Consider the following 19,403-nt stretch of genomic DNA (forward strand, 5'->3'; position numbering starts at 1 on the left):
TCTATATTTTGGATTCATGTAAAATGTCGCTGGTGCTACGGAGTTGAAGAGAAGACTAAACATGGCTGCTCTCCTGCATTGAGTTTCACCGGTTAGGAGGACAAAGTACTCCTTATGCTAGAGTGAAGGATTTTGCCATAGGCTTTTGGTTCTAGATGTTTTTCTGGGTAAAAGTGTTATGTATTTTGTTAATTTAGAAAAGAATGATGTAAAATTTCTGTTGAAGAAGATTTATTTTTAGGGAAATATCATGCATCAAAGGTTGACATTTAATCATTATATGCATCATTTGCCAAATACACTTTCATGTGTTTTCGAAGATGTTCTAACGTGATGCTGTTTGAACGCCACCGTGATGCTCCCCTTACCTTCTGTGTGAGTTTCAGGCTAGTACTCATTCAGGAAAACTACACATGCTCACATTTTGCTTCAGCGCCTTGTAACTATTACATATCCAGGAGTTTACACTGTATGATTGGGCCATTTCCCCTTATACTTGAAAAATAGATCTTTGAGGTTCCTACAGTAGCTTTTGCAAATGACCACCTCATTACACATGTAAGGAGAGGCCTTGTTCTGTCTGAGCTGTTATTATAATTACTGGAACCAAAGTATATCATTGGTCTTCTAACATATAAACTTTTTTCTATTCTGAAAGCTTAAATGTTTTTGACAAGTTGTGATTTCTGCAACAAAATAGCAGTCCATCCTGAACTACATGTGTGGACCATGATCCAGCATACACATGTAGACCTGTGTATATGTGTTCGTATGTGCAAATGCAAATATGAGTAGTATTGAGATACAAGTTTCAGACACTGCTTACTCTGCACAACACTGTTTTTTAATGTTCACTAAATTGGTTTCATGAACCTTTAATGAGTCACAGTAGCCTGTTAGGAAAGTGGTGCCTTACATTGAATAGCTTTCTAAAGCCTTAAAGAAGTGTCATAACAGTTGTGAAAGAAGGATATCTGTACCGATGAGTACTTAAACCACCTGAAGAAGTGATCCATTGGTTCATTTTATGTTTTGGCTTTCTCACAAGATTTGTAGAAAAATATTAACTTCAATCTTTATAAAACAGTATTAGGAAATCACAACCTTATGTAATTGTGCTTGGAACTGAAATAGGGTGTTCTAGGATTCCTTCAAAACAAGATATACATGAAATGTGGATTTTGATGTTAGGGGTTTTGTATTTTTTGTTTCTATTCATTATGCTGCGTGTACGTGTGTCATGCAGTCTGTACCTGTGTGTCTGCAGGCAGTTCCCTGGGAACAACCTGCTTTGTATACTGCTTTTTTCTTTTTTTTTGAAGGGGAGGGAGGAGGAGATAGGTCTTATCCCATTTCTTGTCTATTTTTTTCTTTCATCATTTTCCAACAAGGAAAAATGGCAGTCATAGTAATAAAAACAAACAACCTTAGAGTTTAGAGGTCCTAGGAGTTGCATTTAAAGATTTTATTGTTTTCTGTAGTGAGATTAAGTCATCTCCCCTCTACCGATTATAAATTTTATTTGAGAGAAAAATAATCAGTTTTAAGTGCAAATGCGTTTTTGCAATAGTTTACGTTCGGAAGAATAGTGAGAAGGACATTCTCTAATTAAAATATACTTTTATGGTAAAACTATTTAGTATTTTGAAGGGCAAAGTCATGGCAGGGAAATACCTCCCGTTTGCTGACTGACCCGCCACATGCCTGCAGCCAGGAGCTGCAAAGCTCCCTGTGTCTTCCGCACCGGTGGCAGAGTTCCAGGGGCTTGAGGCACCTCCCGCATCATCATCATCTCCCAAGATGCGTTAGCATACAGCAGGAGCAGCATGGAGTAGCCGGAATTTGAACTGCTCAGCTCTGTGATGTGGGTGTTCCAGGTGGCAGCTTAATTCATTGAGTCGCAGTGCTTGCCATAACGTAATGCCATTTGCGTTTAATGTTTTGAAGTAGGCTGGAGTTTTAATAACTTAAACATTTTACTTTTCTCATTTTTATATTTCTGAATTTGAAAATGCAATCAACATTGACCTTTTTTCCTGAAATCCAGTATGATTCTACGAAGGACAGATCATCAAGATCTTCATCATTAGTATGTAGTGCATGGCTTTGTTGTATATGCACTTTTACTGCTAACATCTGTTGATGTGAGTCATCGTAAATAAACTGAATGACTTTGTTCTCTCTGGGGAATAATGTTTGATTAGGAAACCTAGAACTGTGATTATTCATTAGAATAGTGGTTTTTGCCAAGAATTTCAGGATCAAATGGAAGTTATTTCCTTATTTAGAGCTAAGACTGATAGTAGTAACTTCTTAAAATGATGAACCAGCACTTCCTACATTCTCATTGCCCTGGAAAGCATGCTTCGAATAGTGTTGACTTTTTAGTTGTTTATTTCTTTTGAAAGGGAGAGGGATGGAGGCAGAGAGAGAAAAAGAAGGGTGAGGGTGGAGGTGATAACTTCATGTGCTAATTCACGCCCCGGACACCAATAACAACCAGCCAGGACTGGGCCAGCCTGAAGCCAGGAGTGTAGAACTCCATCCCATTGTCTCAGATGGTGGCAAAGGCCCAAGAACTCGAGCCATCATGCTCTTGTCTTCCATGATGTGTTTACACTACGTCAGATCAGGAACAGAATAACCAGGCACTGCAGTGTGGAATGTGGTGGCCCACGCAGCAGCTTCACCTGCTGTGAAGCGAGGCCTCTAGAAAGTGTGTTGATGCCCACTAAAGTAGCAGCCCAGGCCCAGTTGTGTTCCATGTTATGTGTCAGAAGTTACCAGGTGTGTGAAGTTACCCTATACAAAGCATCCAAGATGTTAGATCCCAGTGTTTAGGTTTAATTTGGGTCACTTTTTATGGTGTTTCATATTAGCCAAGAAAGGGATATTTGCCGAGGCCCCACAAATGTCTTGCCTGGCTTTATGTCCTAATCAGTTTTTTCCTTCCTGGGCAGACAGGTAACTGTATACCGAGCATAGGAAGCAGTGGAATACAGCTGTGTAGCAAGGCCGTGTTTCTCAGCCATTCCAATGCAGTGATTCATTGACTAACAGATGGGAGTAGATTGCATGTGGCCTACTCTGTATTTCATACGGACCTTTGTGTGCATGATTGAAGATTTTTTTTTAATTATTTAAAAAATTTGACTGTGTGTTCATTAAAGTTAATGTACACATTTACTTCCAGAATCATTCTTACAGCCACTCCTATGGAATGAAGAGGAGATCTTCTGGTCCTCGGAAGGACCCGCTGGTTAGTTCTCTCGCTCCGTCTAGGAAACTCAAGGACCGTGACTGTTATGGCCTTATAGAAATTTGAAAGTAGACTGAAATGATTTGTCAGAACTTTATTAAACATTTTTTTATAAGCCAGTTATTATCAAAGTAGCACGTGCTTACTCCAGGGTCTACAGGCGTTTTCATTTATGAACTATTCTTTGGAATATACCTAGAGGGTAGGTTTATTGAGATTTGCATCCTTACTTTAAGAATTGAATTCATTTGGCTATGGTATTATGGGAAGAGCCAAAATCAGAAATAGGGTTTTTCCTTATTATTTACTTACTGTTTGGAAGAGTTAGATAGGGAGGAACACATACACAAGCCATGTTATCTTCTGTCTGCTCACTCATTGTCTGGATGGCCACCAGGCCAAAGCCAGGAGCTGGGGTTTCATCCAGGTCTCCCATGTGGAGGTGCAACTTCTTGGGGTAACCTGCACTGCCTTTCTCGGGTCATGAACAGTGAATGTGCGCAGGAATGAAGCTGGGGTCAGGAGTGGAGCAGTGGGACTCTGGTTGGGCGCCGTCACTGCAGGCAGCATGTGGAGCTATTACTCCACAGTGCCAACTATATATATATATATTTTAAGATTTCTTTATTTTTATTGGAAAGGCGGACATACAAAGAGGAGGAGAGGCAGAGAGGAAGATCTTTCATCTGCTGGTTCTCTCTCCAGGTGGCCGCAACCGCTGGAGCTGCACCAATCCAAAGCCTGGAGCCAGGAGCTTCTTCTCGGTCTCCCACATGGGTGCACGGTCCCAAGGCTTTGGCCTGTCCTCTACTGTTTTCCCATGCCACAGGCAGGGAGCTAGAAGGGAAGTGGAGTAGGCAGGACATGAACTGGAGTCCATATGGGATCCTAGCGCATGCAAGGCAAGGACTTTAGCTACTAGGCCACTGTGTTGGACCCAAGGTGGTTGTTTTTTAAAAGGTTTATTTGAGGGGACTGGTGTGGTGGATCTTCACATTAATCCTCTCTCTGCAAGCGCTGGCAGCCTATATGGGTGCAGGGTCGTGTACTGGCTGTTACACTTCCCATCCAACTCTCTGTTTATGGAGAAGAGGATGGCCTAGGGACGCTGCACTTACGTCAGAGACCCAGAGGAACTCCTGGCTTTTGGATCAACTCAGCTCCAGCTGTTGCTGCCGTTTTAAGGGTGAACCAATGAATGGAACAACCTTCTCTCTCTCTGTCCTTCTCTCTAAGTATGCTTTTTCAATAAAAACGAAAACTAAGCTTAAATATTTATTTATTTGAACAACAGGGTTAGAGTGAGAAGGAGATGGAATCTCCTGTTGATAGTTCATTCCCCAGATGACCACATTGGTTGTGCCGGGCCAGGTGGAAGCCGAGTCTCCCTTGTGGTTGCAGGAGCTCAGGAACTTCAGCCATCTGCCGCTGCTTTTGCCCGAGCGTTAGCAGGGAGCTGGTCAGCAGTGGAGCAGCAGGTCTGGAGCCGCCCCCATGTGGGCAGATGTTGTCGTTCCAGGCAGCCGCTTAACCTGTTGCACCAAAACACCAACCCTACCTTTTGTTCTTAAAGCTTTTGGGGCAGCCGGGATGTATTTTTTGACCAAAACAATGACGTATGTAATAGTTATGTTTCAATGCTAGCCTGCCAGCAACTTGTTCATTAAGTCATAGACCTAGTATTTTCCGGCCTCGTGGCTCAACAACCTTTTCATGAGTGTGGAATGTTTCTGGTAAGCCCACTCTGGGTGTGAGAGCAGTGCAGTCCCAAGCCCCTGCTGATTCAGGCTTTCAGTGGGGTTGGTAGGGAGAATATTGGGAGGTTTTGGCAGTAGATGGTACAGTGTAATAGAGTTATTTTATACCAAACTGCCTTTTTTTCTAATTTTGCTAGTTTAATTTGATCATTTCACTTTGGCAGGTAATGAAACATTTGGAAGCAAATAATCCTTCCATCATTTTTGTGGCTTTCTAAATAGTTTATAAAGTAGTAATTATTCAGTTGTCCTAGATTTTTTTTAGAGCATTTAGAGCTTAATATGATTACTATCATATTTCCCTTTCCGGTTTTTGGAAGATGTTATCTTGCTTTTATTACATTTTTTTTTCTCTTAATTTATTGTTCTTGAGACACAGAAAAACAGACACAGATAGAACAGTATATTGATACTGAGGCCTTGTTGGGGCTTTTAACTGACCGGATCTTTACTCTGTTAGACCTATCTTCAGACCATAGAAGGTCTCCCCAAGAGGCCACTGAACTTATCTGGACAATAAGACGCTGAACTTTATGCTAGGCATGTGTTTGCAAGCAATGAATCTCAACTGAACTTGAACTATGGTTATGCAACAAGGTGGAGGAATCCACCATGGGGGGAGGGGTATGGGAGGGGTGGGGGGAATCCCCAGCGCCTATAAAACTGTACTACATAATACAATGTAAGCAACAATAAAAAAAAAAAAAAAAAAGAACAAGGGCTCCCATGTGCTGGCTCCTTCTGAAATGGCCGGAGTGGCCAGGGCTGGACCAGTTCCAGATTCAAAACTGGGAAGCAGGAACGTGATCCAGGTGATGCCGTGCCTGGAACCGTGATAACTCATGGGCTCCACTGCCTGGGCCCAACGCCTGCTCCTAGTGTCACTTTTGAAGTGCAAATAATTAGTAATGACTTAGTTTTGAAACAGTTTTCTAAAAATATTTAAAATGGTATATTTTACTGTAATGTGATAATTCAGCACTGCATCCAGTAACAGCAGTGAAGATTACTAGTATTTTTCTATAACCGCTATGAATGGTTGCGTGCTTGCATTTGACTTTGTAAGAAATTGTCCTCAGTCCATGAAGATTCCTGGCCAAATAGTGAAGATTTAATGTATGCTGACAAAGTAAATGATGACAGGCTAGTAATTGAGTTGCATTAGAAACTGTTGAGAAGTAAGAGGTAGGATGGCAGAGTGGCCAGCTTGCTGAAAAGGAAAACATTTAATTTTGGTATTTTCTGAGGGAATTAATGTACTTGCTACTTCTTTTTTTTCTTTCTTAATATGATTCAGTGCTTTAAAGATGTTTTGGAGGAGAGGGGTTTGGCAACAGCAAAATTTTCCTTCTGTTCTCTTTCTGTATGTTGTTATGTTAACAACACTTAACCTAAGAAAAATGTGCTTAATTTTGCTTTTTGCAGAGTGGCCTCTACTTTGACCAGAGAACCTATAGCAGCCTTAGGCATAGCAAACCCACTTCTGCCTACTACACTCGGGTTTGTCTCAAGTTTCTTGGTGTTGTGTGTTTTATCTGCCTTTCACACACCTCTAATCCCCTACTTTGCATTTTTACTAGTAATATCTAACCTGTGAGTGTGTATGTATTAGTTTTGTAACTTAATTCACATGTTCTGAGTGTGTGTTTAAACAGTGACAACCACCAAATCATGTTGATATGAATATTTAAAACATTTTTCAGTGCACGAATTTCAAGCATAAATTTGAAGAATTGTAGAGTGAGTGGTATATGCCTACTTGGTGCATAATTTATTTTATTTTGCTTATCAGACAAATATCTTTCCATCAGTCTTCATTTTTGGATGCATTTCAGTTTATGCTGGTGATATCAATTCATTTCTTGGTGTATTTCATGGATATATTTCATCAGTATATGAAAAGCCTTTTAAAAGAGCTTACCTGTGAGAATCTGTAAATGGGATAAGAAGAATGACTCTTTGTTGACTGTTGGAATCTCTTATTCTTTTCAAGACATTTGAAACATTATTTAGTTGTGTATTAAATGTGTGGGACACAATGCATTTGAATTAATTCAGTTTATAAGACCGGCACACACAACTGTAATATTTGTTTTTTCATGTCTGATTAGGTGAAAAAAACCCTGAAAATTGTATCCTCAGATACATTTTTTTTAATGTTGAGTCCTTTTAGTGTATGAATCCGTTGTCATTAGTACAACTTATCTGATGAAATGAATACACTTTGTCCATAGCATATTTTGAAATACAGGTTTTCTGATCTATTTAGGGATGAATGCTTGTAGCTGTAACTCAGATCTTACTTAGCTAGGTGCCAATAGCTGGTCTGAGCCCCCTGGAGTCAGTGCTGAAATCACCCAAAATCCCGCAGGAGCTTGCGGGCACTGGACGTGCCCATCACTTTCCACACTCCTTGTTCCATTTTTCTTTAATGTCTTCTTAGATTTCTGTCCCATATCGGAACATTAATGTTAACAAACCAGAAAGACAGAAATGTGTTTATAAAAGACTATTCCAAGTATTCTTTTTGTTAACCCTTGCAGATGATATTCTAAAGGGTTTCTAATGACATAGTTTTTTCTTACTTTGCTTCTAAACCATGTTAAATATTCAGGAATTGCTGATGAATTGTGTAGTGTGAAGTGGTGAACTAAAAGCTTCTGTCCTTATGATAGTGATGCCAGTTTTTTGTCTTACCTGTCTCTTTCTTTGCAGTCTTCCTCTTTGTCCAGTGACCCCCTGGCAACATCTAGAAGTAACAGGGTTAGTACTTTGTAAGGAATGTCTTGCCTCCAGAGCTCCCAGCAGCTTTTCCTAGGTTTAATGAAATGTTTTTGTCATAGGCCTCCCTTATTGCAAACTCTGGTCTGCTGAGAAGTGCCAGCCTGGTTGGTATTTTCATCTTCCAGTGTGTACACTGCTGGTGGGCCATTGCTGTCATGCTAGTTCTTTGGCTTAGCAGCTTTCCTGTTAGTCAGAAGCCCAAGGTACTGCAGAATGTGCTTCCTGTGCTTCGAGTACAGGGCTTAGGGCATTAAAGAGAAGCATGTTCTCTTCACAAAGGTGGGTGCTGGCTGCTAACTCGCATTACAAGCATTTTGCCATAGAGAAGATAGATGTGCAGGAGTGTGCTCCCTCCCACACGTCCCATGGCAGCAATGTCATGTTTGTTGGGGGGGGGGGACAGCTATGACTTTGATGGCCATATTCATACTAGGGTCTGATACAGCAAGCCGGCTAGAAAAGCAGAAGTAATGCTCGGTGCAGTGTGTGACTTGGGAGCTGGTTGCCTTCAGCTTTGTTGTGGTGTAGCCTAGGAGACTGCAGTCTTGTAATTTAATATAGTGATTTGCAAATGCTCAGTTTCCTTTTCTGCCTTAATATCTCTTTGGGGGATAATAAATTCATAAATGTTGCTTCTAGTTTTGTAACATGATGGCTTCTGAAATGTGAGTTTGAAGTAGTACTGACACTGATACAGCAAGTTGTATATGAAATGAGGGTTACCACCTGTAGAGTCTTTATATTGAGAAAGTGGACACTGTACCATTCCTCAAAACACTTTTTCTGGTGGGGGATGTGGGGAAACTGAATACTGCTAAACAATTAGGATATTTTCAAAATAACTTTGATGCCAAATAGGAAAATGGTGGTTTTTTTTTTTTTTTTATTCTTTAGGCATCATTATATGATGGTGGATTATATAGCCCTTATGGTTCTCGAACTGTAAGTCTGAACAGGGAGGTGGTGAAGAGTGGGGAGGAGTAGGTGGGGGGCGTTTGCTTACCAAGGAGAAGTCATTGAATGGGACCTGCAGTCACTTGATAAGCTGTGATCTGTCCATGTAAACTAGTCAGCTAGGACTCTGATTTCAAACTATGACAAAGTGTCTGCTGGAAATCATGGAGTAAGATTTGAGGGCATCTGCAGAGAAACCCCTTTTCTTATTGGTTCCTGTTGAAGTTCGGAGCAGCCTTTCATGGTACACCCTTCTCTCTCCTGTCACGGGCTGGTGGGTGTTGAAGGTAGGCACGAGGTAGTTTAGACCGGGTGATAATGGTACCCTCATCCTAGGAAGTGGGCACGTTGCAGCAGGGGTCCCTTGTTGTCCCAGCAGACAAAGGAACTGATCACTGTTGTCAAACCTTTCCTTTCCAAAACTTTGTAGCCATCTGAATACAGTTATTACTCATCCCGAGCAAGTTCAGGCCGAAGCAGTCCCGTGGTAAGCCATCTGGTCTGTGCATGCTTATGGAAACTTTGGGTTTTTGATTAACTTTTCCTCACAGAACACCGAGGCTGTGGTGTGCTTCTCTGTCTTGTGCATGTATTCAAGTGTTCCCTCGGTACACAGACACAAGCTCTAATTTGTTCTAATGAGTGGTTCCTTTATAAATTTGATATAGCATGTAATTTTTTTGTGTCATAATTGAAATTTGATCAATGTTGAGACTCAGTGCACAGACATTTGAGGTTGACAAAATTCTTAACGTACTTGCCAAAAAACTAGGATGAATTTTTTTTTTTGGTAGGAAATGGTTTTACCAAACAACAAAGCAAGAGTAGAAGTAATTGAAAATGTAAGACATTAAATGCACAACTGTGGCTCCAAGCAGCTGTTTGGTATGTTTTATATTGTAGGGCATAAAAACCTATTAAATGTGAAACTAACATCCAAGAGAGTCAAAACCTACTATGGTTCAGTTATTTGCTACTTTAAATAAATAAGTAAATAAAAAGATTATTTGACCTGTTTTTTAAAAGTCCTACTTTAAAAACGGGGGGATGGGGTGGAATTCTCTCCTTATTGTTTCAGGAGCCACTGAAACACTACAGTCACAAAGTGGGTGCTGGGGATACTGCCCTGTGCCGCCTAAGGAGGGAGGGAGGGAGGCCCAGGGCCGCAGCAGGTGCAGGATGCTCGTCACACTGGGCTGCTTATCTCCTGCTTCATCAGATGCTGGGCTCTCCTCATTTTTTTTGGTTAGTCGTCTCAACCTGTTTTCATTTCATTTTTTTGTCCCTTTTGCTCATTCTTTGTGTCTCATCCTTTGCTAGGACCCGTTTTGCCTTCCCTCACGCATTCACAGCGGAAGGTTTAGCTGATGAGGTTGCTTGTCTCCCCTTGCCACTTTTTTGCTTTCTCTCTCCTGTTGCTTTGGCCGAGCTTAACCTATTTTCTTGGGCATCACGGTGGCCAGGAGAGAGTGTGCTGGTTGCCCGTGCCTGCCATGCCTGGAGAGCCCTTTGGAAGGCTGCTGCTGCTGCCCCATCTGCCCTTGCACATACTTTAAGTCTGGAAGCAGTGTCACTAGAGGATTTGGAAGTCTTGTGTTTAACTGTCTTCACGTGAAGCAAGCTGTCTGTTCTGGGTGATAGTTCAGAGTGGGAGTTGGCTCGCCTGTGCTTTTCCATCTCCTCACTTCCTGGATTGTGCCTTTTCACCTGCTTGCCAGTGCATCTGTCAGTGAGTAGAAGGAGAAATATTCTAAGCCAACTTTGAAAAGTTGTTATATAGAAGAAAAAATTGAGGCTCTTAAAATTACCACACCTTCCGGAAATGGATTATTTTTTCAGTTTGTAGAAACAATATTAAGGAAGGTCCCAGAGTAAAAGCCTTCAGACCCCCTCATTTCTGCCATATAAATGCAACCTCTGCTCTCGTATGTGATTTGAGAGGTATTTTATGTACATCTGAGTATTCTTTATTTTGACCACAAATTGGTTCCCAGATACACTGATTCCCAGCGGTTCCTTAGAGTATCTTCCTGTATTAGTATGAAGAGTCATCAAGAAGTTCATGAAGAATGGGGATTAAGATAAAGCTTTTATGTATATTTCAGTTTTTTTGTACCACAGTAAACTTACCTTTTAGTCCCATTTTCCATGAACTCTTTGAAGCCACCTTGTACATAAAGATTTGTTTTATTCCTTCTTTAACATTAAAACATGTGATAAAGAAGCTGTGCGCACAAGGTCCCATTTAGTGCCTCTCTCCGGATTCTTTAATGGCCGTGTGCATCCCATACATTTAAAGGTCACCCCCAGGGAGCATGTTGTCAGTACTACTTCTTGGACAGTGAGACGCCTGTGTCAGAGAGCGTAGCTCATGAAGAAGGCTGTGGATTTACTTTCCCCAGTCCCCATGGCAGGGATGCTCCCGGGGGCCTGCCTTGTTACCCCAGCAGTGTCAAAGCTGGAGAAGTTACCAAGGCAGTTTTTTCTTTGTTTTATTAAAAAGAATAGCAAAGGGAGGGCAAAGTGGCGGGAGAGAGACAGAGGGATAGGTTTACCTTCCATTTGCTGTTTCACAGCCCAGAGTGCTCCACGCTGAAGCTAGGTTCTCCCAGTGCCAGCGAGCCAAGCACTGAGCCATCTCTTGCTCTGTCCCAGGTCACGCTGCTCAGGAAGCTAGCTTGCAGACAGAATAGGGACCTGAAATCACACTCCAGGAAGGGACACAGGTGTCCCAAGCAAGTGATGTCTTAACTGCTGTGTCACACCTGCCCAAGGCAGTTTCTTAGAGCTCATCAAAGGTTACTCTGTGGTATGGGATAGCAAATTAAATGGGCTTTATTTCATATAAATCTTTGACTCAGTTCGTCCTGCCATTTCCAAATGGTAGTTTTCAAAAATACTGCCCCTGTAATTAATTTAAAAAATCACATAGAGATGCTTAAGGAGATAAAAGCTTTTTTTTTTGTGACATAAGGGAATTTATCTTTAACACTGTGATAAAATTCCACTTGCCAGCTGTTGGATCTTGTAGCATGCTTAAGGTCCCAAGTGGGACAGCCCTCTACAGTCAATCGGATAAAGATGTATATTTATTTTATTTTTTGAAAATAAAATAAAAATAAAAAATAAGAAATAAAAAAGAAAAAAATGATGTGTATTTATCTTCCTGCGTGAGAGGCTTGGACAGCATTCACTCACTGGTTCACTCTTCCACTTCCCACAGTTTGGGGCCTGGCCAGCCAATGCTAGACGCTGGGAACTCGGGCAAGGCCTGCTATGGGCGTGACAGTTATATTACCTGCTCCCACAGGTTGCTCAGGTGTAGGAACCTGGAGTCAAGAGCAGAAGCAGGACTTGAAACTTGTCAAGCAATGTCTTTTAAGTTGCTAGACCTAACACCTGTGTCTGAGTGTGCATTCCTCCATCCATCAGTCCATCCATCCTTTTAAGATTTTTTTTAAAAAGCTTTATTTTTTGCAAAGTCAGATATACAGAGAGAAGGAGAGACAGAGTGGAAGATTTTCCATCCAGTGAGTCACTCCCCAAGCGGCCACAACGGCTGGAGCTGAGCCAGTCCGAAGCCAGGAGCCGGGAACTTTTTCCCAGTCTCCTACGTGGGTGCAGGGTCCCAAAGCTTTGGGTTGTGTTCGACTGCTTTCCCAGGCCACAGGCAGGGAGCTGGATGGGAAGTGGAGCTGCCGGGATTAGAACCAGCGCCCTTATGGGATCCTGGTGTGTTCTAGAGGAAGATCTCCGCCATTAGGCCACTGTACTGGTCCCAAGATTTATTTTTATTTATTTGAAAGGTTGAGTTTGGGGAGGTGGGAAGGATAAGAGGAGAGACAGACGCAGATGGCTTCAACAGCGATGGCTGGGCCAGGCAGAAGCCGGCAGGGGCCTGGAAGTGCATCCAGATCTTCTACATGGGTGGCGGAGTCTCAGGTACTTGGGCCATCAGGGTGCTGGGTTGGGAGCTGAGCAGCAGTAACTTGAGCTGCTCCTCACGTATGATGTCTGCGTCACAGGTGGAGGCTTAAGCCACTGCGCCTCGACCCTGGCCTATGATATTTTCAGTCAAGTATAGATCCTTGTTTTTGTAGACTGTCGTGATCCTGTTTCATTTGCAAGCTGAGTTCAGACGTAGCACCTTGGTGATGCCAGAATGGTTTCTCAGTGATGTCAGAATGGAGATGAGCTGCAGATCCTGAAGAGCGGGGTCTCTCCCAGAGAAGCAGGAAGCAAACTGCGCTGTGTGGGGGGGTGTCAGAGCCATCTCTGCTGTTTGCACTGGATTGCAGAAATACGAATCGCCACCCGAGTGTTCTTCCTGGTAGGAGAGTCTGTCAGTGACTTAGGTTTTTCACTTTAAGTATTCTTTAGTGTTTTCCCCATACTTAAAACATTAAGTGAATAACAAATATCAGTGGGACCTCCTGATAGAATCCTGGTGGGCCTGGGAGTTTGAAGAGTATGAAAAGCGTGAGTTTAGATTGTTTGCTCATCTCTCCCTTTCTCTTCAATTTCACTGCTCATCTCTCCCTTTCTCTTCAATTTCACTGAAATAAAAGATAGTTCTAACCTTTATGCTGCACTTTTTTATTGTTAAGATTTATTTATTTTTATTGGAAAGGCCGATTTACACAGAGAAGGAAAGAGAGAGAGATAGCTCTTCTAACCACTGGTTCACTACCCAAGTAGCCGCAACGGCTTTTTCTGTGCCAATCTGAAGCCAGGAGCTTCTTTTGGGTCTCCCACATATGTTCAGGGTCCCAAGGCTTTGGGCTGTCCTCCACTGCTTTCCCAAGCCACAAGCAGGATGGAAAATGGAGCTACCAGGACACACACTGGTCTCCAAATGGGGTGCCAAACCAGCACTTGCAAGTGGAGGATAAGCCGATTGGGCCATCCTGCCAGCACCTGTCTTATGCTTTTTAAATTTACTTAAAAGTTTTTGCTTTCTAGAAATATCTTAATTTTTAAATGACAATCTGTCCTTTCTGTTTAATGTTGCAAAGTAGATTGTGTCAATTCTGAAACTTACAAATGAAGTATGTATGCTTCTTGGAAACCTTTCCTAATGTAGGACCACTGTAAGACCTTGTTGAAATTGCATCTTTTTAAGATTGTTTACATTTAATATCTAGCTTTCCAGTGATGACGCCGTGAGCATTGTTTCTTCTGATCGTGCCAGTCACGGGCGAAGGGAAAGTGTGGTGAGCATGGTTTGCATGCAACAACATAGCACAAGTTTTTAAATAACAGCAGTGTGTGAGCGCATGAAATCTGTTACAAAGTAAAGAATTATTTCATAAAAATTGTCCTAAAATTTAGATGATTTCAGAATATAGACTTTCGATGGGCCGGGCAAACTTTCATCAAGTCGTATGGCTAATTTATTGAAAAGTTTTCGCGTTTTACTCTTTGTCGCTGTTTTATGCACATTATGCTTTTATGTGAACAGTTCACCAACAAAAAGTCTTTTAAGCAAAATGAGTGTTTTCACATTATACAAAACTTGTACCATGCATTGCAAATCATGTTATCTATTATTCTCTTTTACTCTTGTGTTTAACCAGTGTTTCTGTACACATTAAAATCTATGAATTTCTTTTTAAAAAAGGTTTATTTTTATTTGAAAGGCAGAGTTAGGAGAGAGGAAAAAAAGAGAGAGGATGAGAGAAGTATCTTGCATCTGCTTGTTCACTTCCCAAACAGCCATGAAGGCTGGAGCTGGATGGTCTCACGCCAGGAGTCAGGAGCTTCTTCCTGGTCTCCCACGTGGATGTAGGAGCCGCAGGACTTGGCTAGGCTCTGCTGCGTTCCCAGGCCATTAGCAATGAACTGGATGGGAAGAGGAGCTGCCGGGACTTGGAGAGGCACTCATATATGATGCCGGCACTGCAGGCAGAGATTTGGGATGCTATGCCACAGTGCAGGCACAATAAAATTATGAATTCTTTTATAGTGGCTAATAGCAGAATATAAGCTTCTATTCTTAATTATTTGACCAGGTAATAATTGTAGAAGTGATAAATAGCAGTGCCACAACACAAATTATATAATTTCAGATTATTTCTTCAATGAAATTTTTAGAGCGCCTGTGACATTTTTCTAATATGTAAGAGAATCCGTTTGGAAGTTAACACTGTAAAGGATGCTATGTCTATTTAAAGCTGGAACGAAGTGCCTTAACGGGCTGTAATTTAAGAAAAATAGAAGGCCTTTCCATATCAGTCTTGTTGCGGGGAGGATTGTAAACCTGCTAGTTTCAGAAGGAAAGGTAACATCAAATATTCGTAAGAATTGTTGCTACAGATTCATTTATCCGTTTATAGCAGGTGAGGGTCTCTTAACAAGTCAGGTTATGCCCCTGTGGACAGTTAGCGTGGGAGAGAACAGGCCGCAGCACCTTTAAGCGTCTCGGAGTGCCGTGACCGAAAAGGGCAAGCAAGTGTTTGACCGTAGGTCAAAACAAGCAAGCGTTTGACCATAGGTCCCCTTCTCCGTGCTAGTGAGCGTTTTTATTACAAAATCAGATATACAGAGAGGAGGAGAGACAGAGAGAAAGATCCTCCGTCCGATGATTCACTCCCCAAGTGAGCCGCAACGGCCGGTACTATGCTGATCCAAAGCCAGGAACTAGAAACCTCTTCCTGGTCTCCCACACGGGTGCAGGGTCCCAAGGCTTTAGGCCGTCTTCAACTGCCTTCCCAGGCCACAGGCAGGGAGCTGGATGGGAAATGGAGCTGCCGGGATTAGAACCGGCGCCCACATGGGATCCCGGCGCATTCAAGGTGAGGACCTTAGCCACTAGGCCACGGTGCCAGGCCCAGACCTAGTAGGTTTCCATAAAGGTTAGTCCACACAAGTCCAAGTTGTGCCATTGCTTGTGTGAATAGAAATTACTCTTGCTTGGTCTAGTTAGCCCTCAGCCACATTTCCTACCTGAAGCCTCTTGTTTCTCTGTGTGTGGACATCTGAATTCCCCCTGTTGGGGGCAGAGATTTGAAGGGGGAGATGAAGGGTCAGCTGCGGTAAGGAACAGAGGAGCACTCAGCTGTTTATCGCTGTGTTATGGAGCACCTGTTGTATTTGGGGCACTGTATTCAGTGCTGGAAATTATGAGGTACACCACACAGAGCACTTTTTAAAATTTTTTTCACTTTTTGAATTTGTGAAGCTTATATCCTTGTGGAAAACAAAGACAATAAACTAGTAAATACAAGATCGGAAGGGGCGGGATACGTGAAGAGAAAAAGCAGGTGCTAGGCAAGGACACACCCCGGTCGCAGTACCTGTGTGTGGGGGGAGGGCGGAGAGGGCTTCTCTGAGGAAGTGACCTTGGAGCTGCCACCTGCTCTGTAAGGTGGCAGCTGCTTGAAGTGGGCTTGCTGGAGCAGGACTGAAGTCCCAGGTGGGAAAGGACGACCTGTCTGTGGTTCCTCTCCTGCGTTATCTGTCCGGTGTGTCCTGGTCTTGCAGACTAGGACAGGGAGGGAATGTGGCCATCGGGTTTGGCCTGGGAAGCTTCCTGCCAGGAGTTCTGTTCCAGCGTGGATGCCTGTCGGGGTTGCTAGCTGTCATCAAGCGTGGACTGGGTGAAATACAGTCAAGGTTTTAGGGAGCTACTCTGCTGAACCGCCCCTGTTTAGAGGGAAGCAGGAAAGTTTGCGGGGCCTTGGGGAAGGAGTGAGCTCTAGCAGAGAACTGCAGTTCAGATGAATAGAGGGGCTGGTTTTGGGAAGATGTGACTTCGTTCAAATACTTCTCTCCCTCCCTCTCTTCTTGAGTTGATTGGCCGTTTTCATTTCTTCATTTCTTATCGTTTGATTCCGTGATACTTTATCTCTCCATACAATTAAGCCAACTTTTCCTTCACTGACCTCTTTCTTAACTTGAAGCATCTCATCTCTTCTTGCGGAAAGGTGTCTACGGCTGACTACTTCGGGCGCTCCCATCGCAGGGGAAGCATTGTTTCCGAGGTGGATGACGTCAGTATCCCAGATCTGACCTGCGTGAGTGGGTTGCATGGCGTGGTTATGCTGTTTCAGGCCTGTGACTAATATCTGAGAGTATGACTCTCCTACCGTTAGACTGAATTTTTGCCTTAATATTTCCAAACCACAGTGTCTTGTTGTGGAATGTGTTTTATAAAATGTTCATTAAATGCTTTATTTCCTGGAATTTTCCACTGTTTAACCCATCTGCATCTCTAACAGATATTAATGTTTACTTAGTTTTATTGTACCTGTTTATGGCTTTTTATCTTCCTTATTTTGAATCATTTTAAAACAAACTCCAAACATCTTTTTCCAATAAAAAATGATTTATTTTTATTGGAAAGGCAGATACACAGTGAGGAGGAGAGACAGAGAGGAAAATCATCTGTCACTGATTCACTCCCCAAGTGAGCACAATGGCCAGAGCTGAGCTGATCTGAAGCCAGGAGCCAGGAGCTTCTTCCGGGTCTGCCATACAGGTGCAAAGTCCCAAGGCTTTGGGCCATCCTCGACTGCTTTCCCAGGCCACAAGCAGGGAGCTGGATGGGAAGTGGAGCAGCTGGGACACGAACCGGCGCCAATATGGGATCCCTGCATATGCAAGGCGAGGAGTTAGCCATTGAGCCATAGTGCCAGACTTGAATGTGTATCTTAGTAGAATTTTTTTCAAATGTATGTAATACTTAATGCAATAAGAAAATAATTTTTAAAAATTTATTTATATAAAGGTCAGAGTTAGAGAAAGAAGATAAGAGAGAGAAATCTTTACTAGTTTATCTCTCAAATGGTTGCATACCAGGAGCTCGAGCGGGCCAAAGCCAGGAGCTTCTGGGTTTCCCTTGTGGGTTTAGGGGCCCAAGTACTTAGGGCATTCCCCTGCTGCCTTCCCTGGCACAACAGCAGAGCGCTGAATCAAATGTGGGGCACCTTACAGTTTCCCATACAGAAAGCCTGCACTGCCGACTTCACTGGCTTTGCTGTAGGCCAGAGCCAGAAAGTAATTTGTTAACACTGTCTGATATATCCAGTTTGTAGTCAGATATTCCTGTTTAGTCTGAAGAATTTGGGGGTGAGGTGGGGTGAGGGTAGACCTTTTAGTGTAGTGCATTATGCTGCCATATGGGCACCAGTGTGAGTGCCAGTTGCCACACCTCGACAACTTTTGCTGTTAGTCCATTTGGGGAGTAAGCCGACAGATAGAAGACCTCGTTCATTGTCTTTCTTTCCCTCTCTATAGCGTCGCTTTTCAGATTAAAAAAAAAAAATCTTTATAAAAGTCTTTCCTGTTTTTGTTGAGTTGGTTATGTAGGTAGACTGAAAAATGCGTAACAGGATAAGGCAAGTTAGAATGTATCATTAATTTGTAGTAAGTGAGAGTAGTAGGAACAGATTTTGTTTTATTTTTTATTTATATTTATTTATTTATTTTTACAATCTTTACATAATTAGGGTAAAAAGGTTCAAGCAGAAAAATGGGGAAGACAATTAGTTCCATATTGTTTCCTTCATATATCTGAGGTAAAAGGGGATTTTAAGGGAGAAGCCCCACCAGTCTCCCACCCGCCCCAGGCCCCCGATGTGGGGCATGCTCCAAATGTCTTGCTCAAGTGGTTTTGATAGTTCAACAGTTCCGATTTGCTGCCATTCTCGCCACTCCAAGCACGATGAGGTTGTTGAAGAATCCACTGATTTATTTGTTTTTATTGGAAAGGCAGATATACGGAGAGGAGGAGAGACAGAGGGGAAGATCTTCCATCTGATGATTCACTCCCCAAATGAGCACAATGGCCAGAGCTGATACTATCCAAAGCATGGAGCTTGGAGCCTCTTCCAGGTCTCCCACACTTGACCCTTGTGTACACCAGCAGGAACTACAGCCTAATTGGAATAACACCCAATAACCCTCACCAGGCCCTCCACTGGCGCTGGTTCTTGTGCTTGCTAATATGTGCAGCAGACTGGTCCAGTCTGTCTCACATCCCATTCAGTGTTCATAGATGTCAATGGGCATTGGTCAACCCAACTGATTCCACTATCCAGCCCATACTCATGCCAGCGGGCCATTGCCTATCTAGTCAGGCCCACCCCAGCCCTGGTTCTTATGCTCAGCAGTGAGAGTTGCAGCCCATCAGAGATGCCCACAGTTTCCATACTGGGCCCATTCCCAGTCCCGGATCTTTGATTTTCCAGGTGGTTCTGCAGGCGTGACAGGATTTACCTTAAGTACCAGCACTTGCTAGGTGATGCTGAAGAAAAGCCCAACCATCCTGCACTTAACTTTGGCTCATGCATGCACTAATGGATACTGTTGCTTAACCCAGCCTGGCTCTTCCTCAATGCAGTTCACATGCAGGCCAGTGGTATTGTAGCCCTGCCTGGCTTGGTCTGCCCCCAATCCCAGTTATCACATTCACCAGTGGGAGCAGTATTCTAGCAGGGCAGCCCATGCTGCCCCCATACTGGGCTTGCCACCCCCCAAACTTCCTCCACCCTCCCAGCATGGGTCTCGTGTGCTGGTGAGTGAGTGCTACATCCCCATCTGGCATGGCCCAACTCACATCAGCATTTGCTGGTGGATGTTGTGGCTTGGCCCACCCCAGTCTGCTCCCAGTTCCATCAAATGCTGGTGGGTGCTGCTGCCCAACCTGG

At 43.1% G+C, this 19,403-nt stretch overlaps 1 protein-coding gene across 3 annotated transcripts in view; it reads left to right on the forward strand.

Annotated features, from left to right (window-relative positions):
• The window catches only part of LRRFIP2 (LRR binding FLII interacting protein 2), a 107,320-nt gene that overhangs the window by 48,604 nt on the left and 39,313 nt on the right, over positions 1 to 19,403 (forward strand). The window contains exons 7-15 of one of the 3 annotated variants that reach the window (XM_040964345.1): positions 2,048 to 2,089; positions 3,194 to 3,259; positions 6,442 to 6,516; positions 7,732 to 7,779; positions 7,860 to 7,904; positions 8,695 to 8,742; positions 9,185 to 9,241; positions 13,899 to 13,967; positions 16,680 to 16,769. The exons of the other annotated variants lie outside the window; for them this stretch is intronic. Of the exons in view, the coding sequence (XP_040820279.1) occupies positions 2,048 to 2,089; positions 3,194 to 3,259; positions 6,442 to 6,516; positions 7,732 to 7,779; positions 7,860 to 7,904; positions 8,695 to 8,742; positions 9,185 to 9,241; positions 13,899 to 13,967; positions 16,680 to 16,769 (540 nt within the window). The remainder of the gene's footprint in view (positions 1 to 2,047; positions 2,090 to 3,193; positions 3,260 to 6,441; positions 6,517 to 7,731; positions 7,780 to 7,859; positions 7,905 to 8,694; positions 8,743 to 9,184; positions 9,242 to 13,898; positions 13,968 to 16,679; positions 16,770 to 19,403) is intronic. 3 annotated transcript variants of the gene reach the window in all.

Source organism: Ochotona curzoniae, unplaced genomic scaffold (assembly GCF_017591425.1).
Source record: "Ochotona curzoniae isolate NIBS_2020 unplaced genomic scaffold, NIBS_Ocur_1.0 contig_1302, whole genome shotgun sequence".
In the NCBI taxonomy this organism is placed as follows: domain Eukaryota; kingdom Metazoa; phylum Chordata; class Mammalia; order Lagomorpha; family Ochotonidae; genus Ochotona; species Ochotona curzoniae.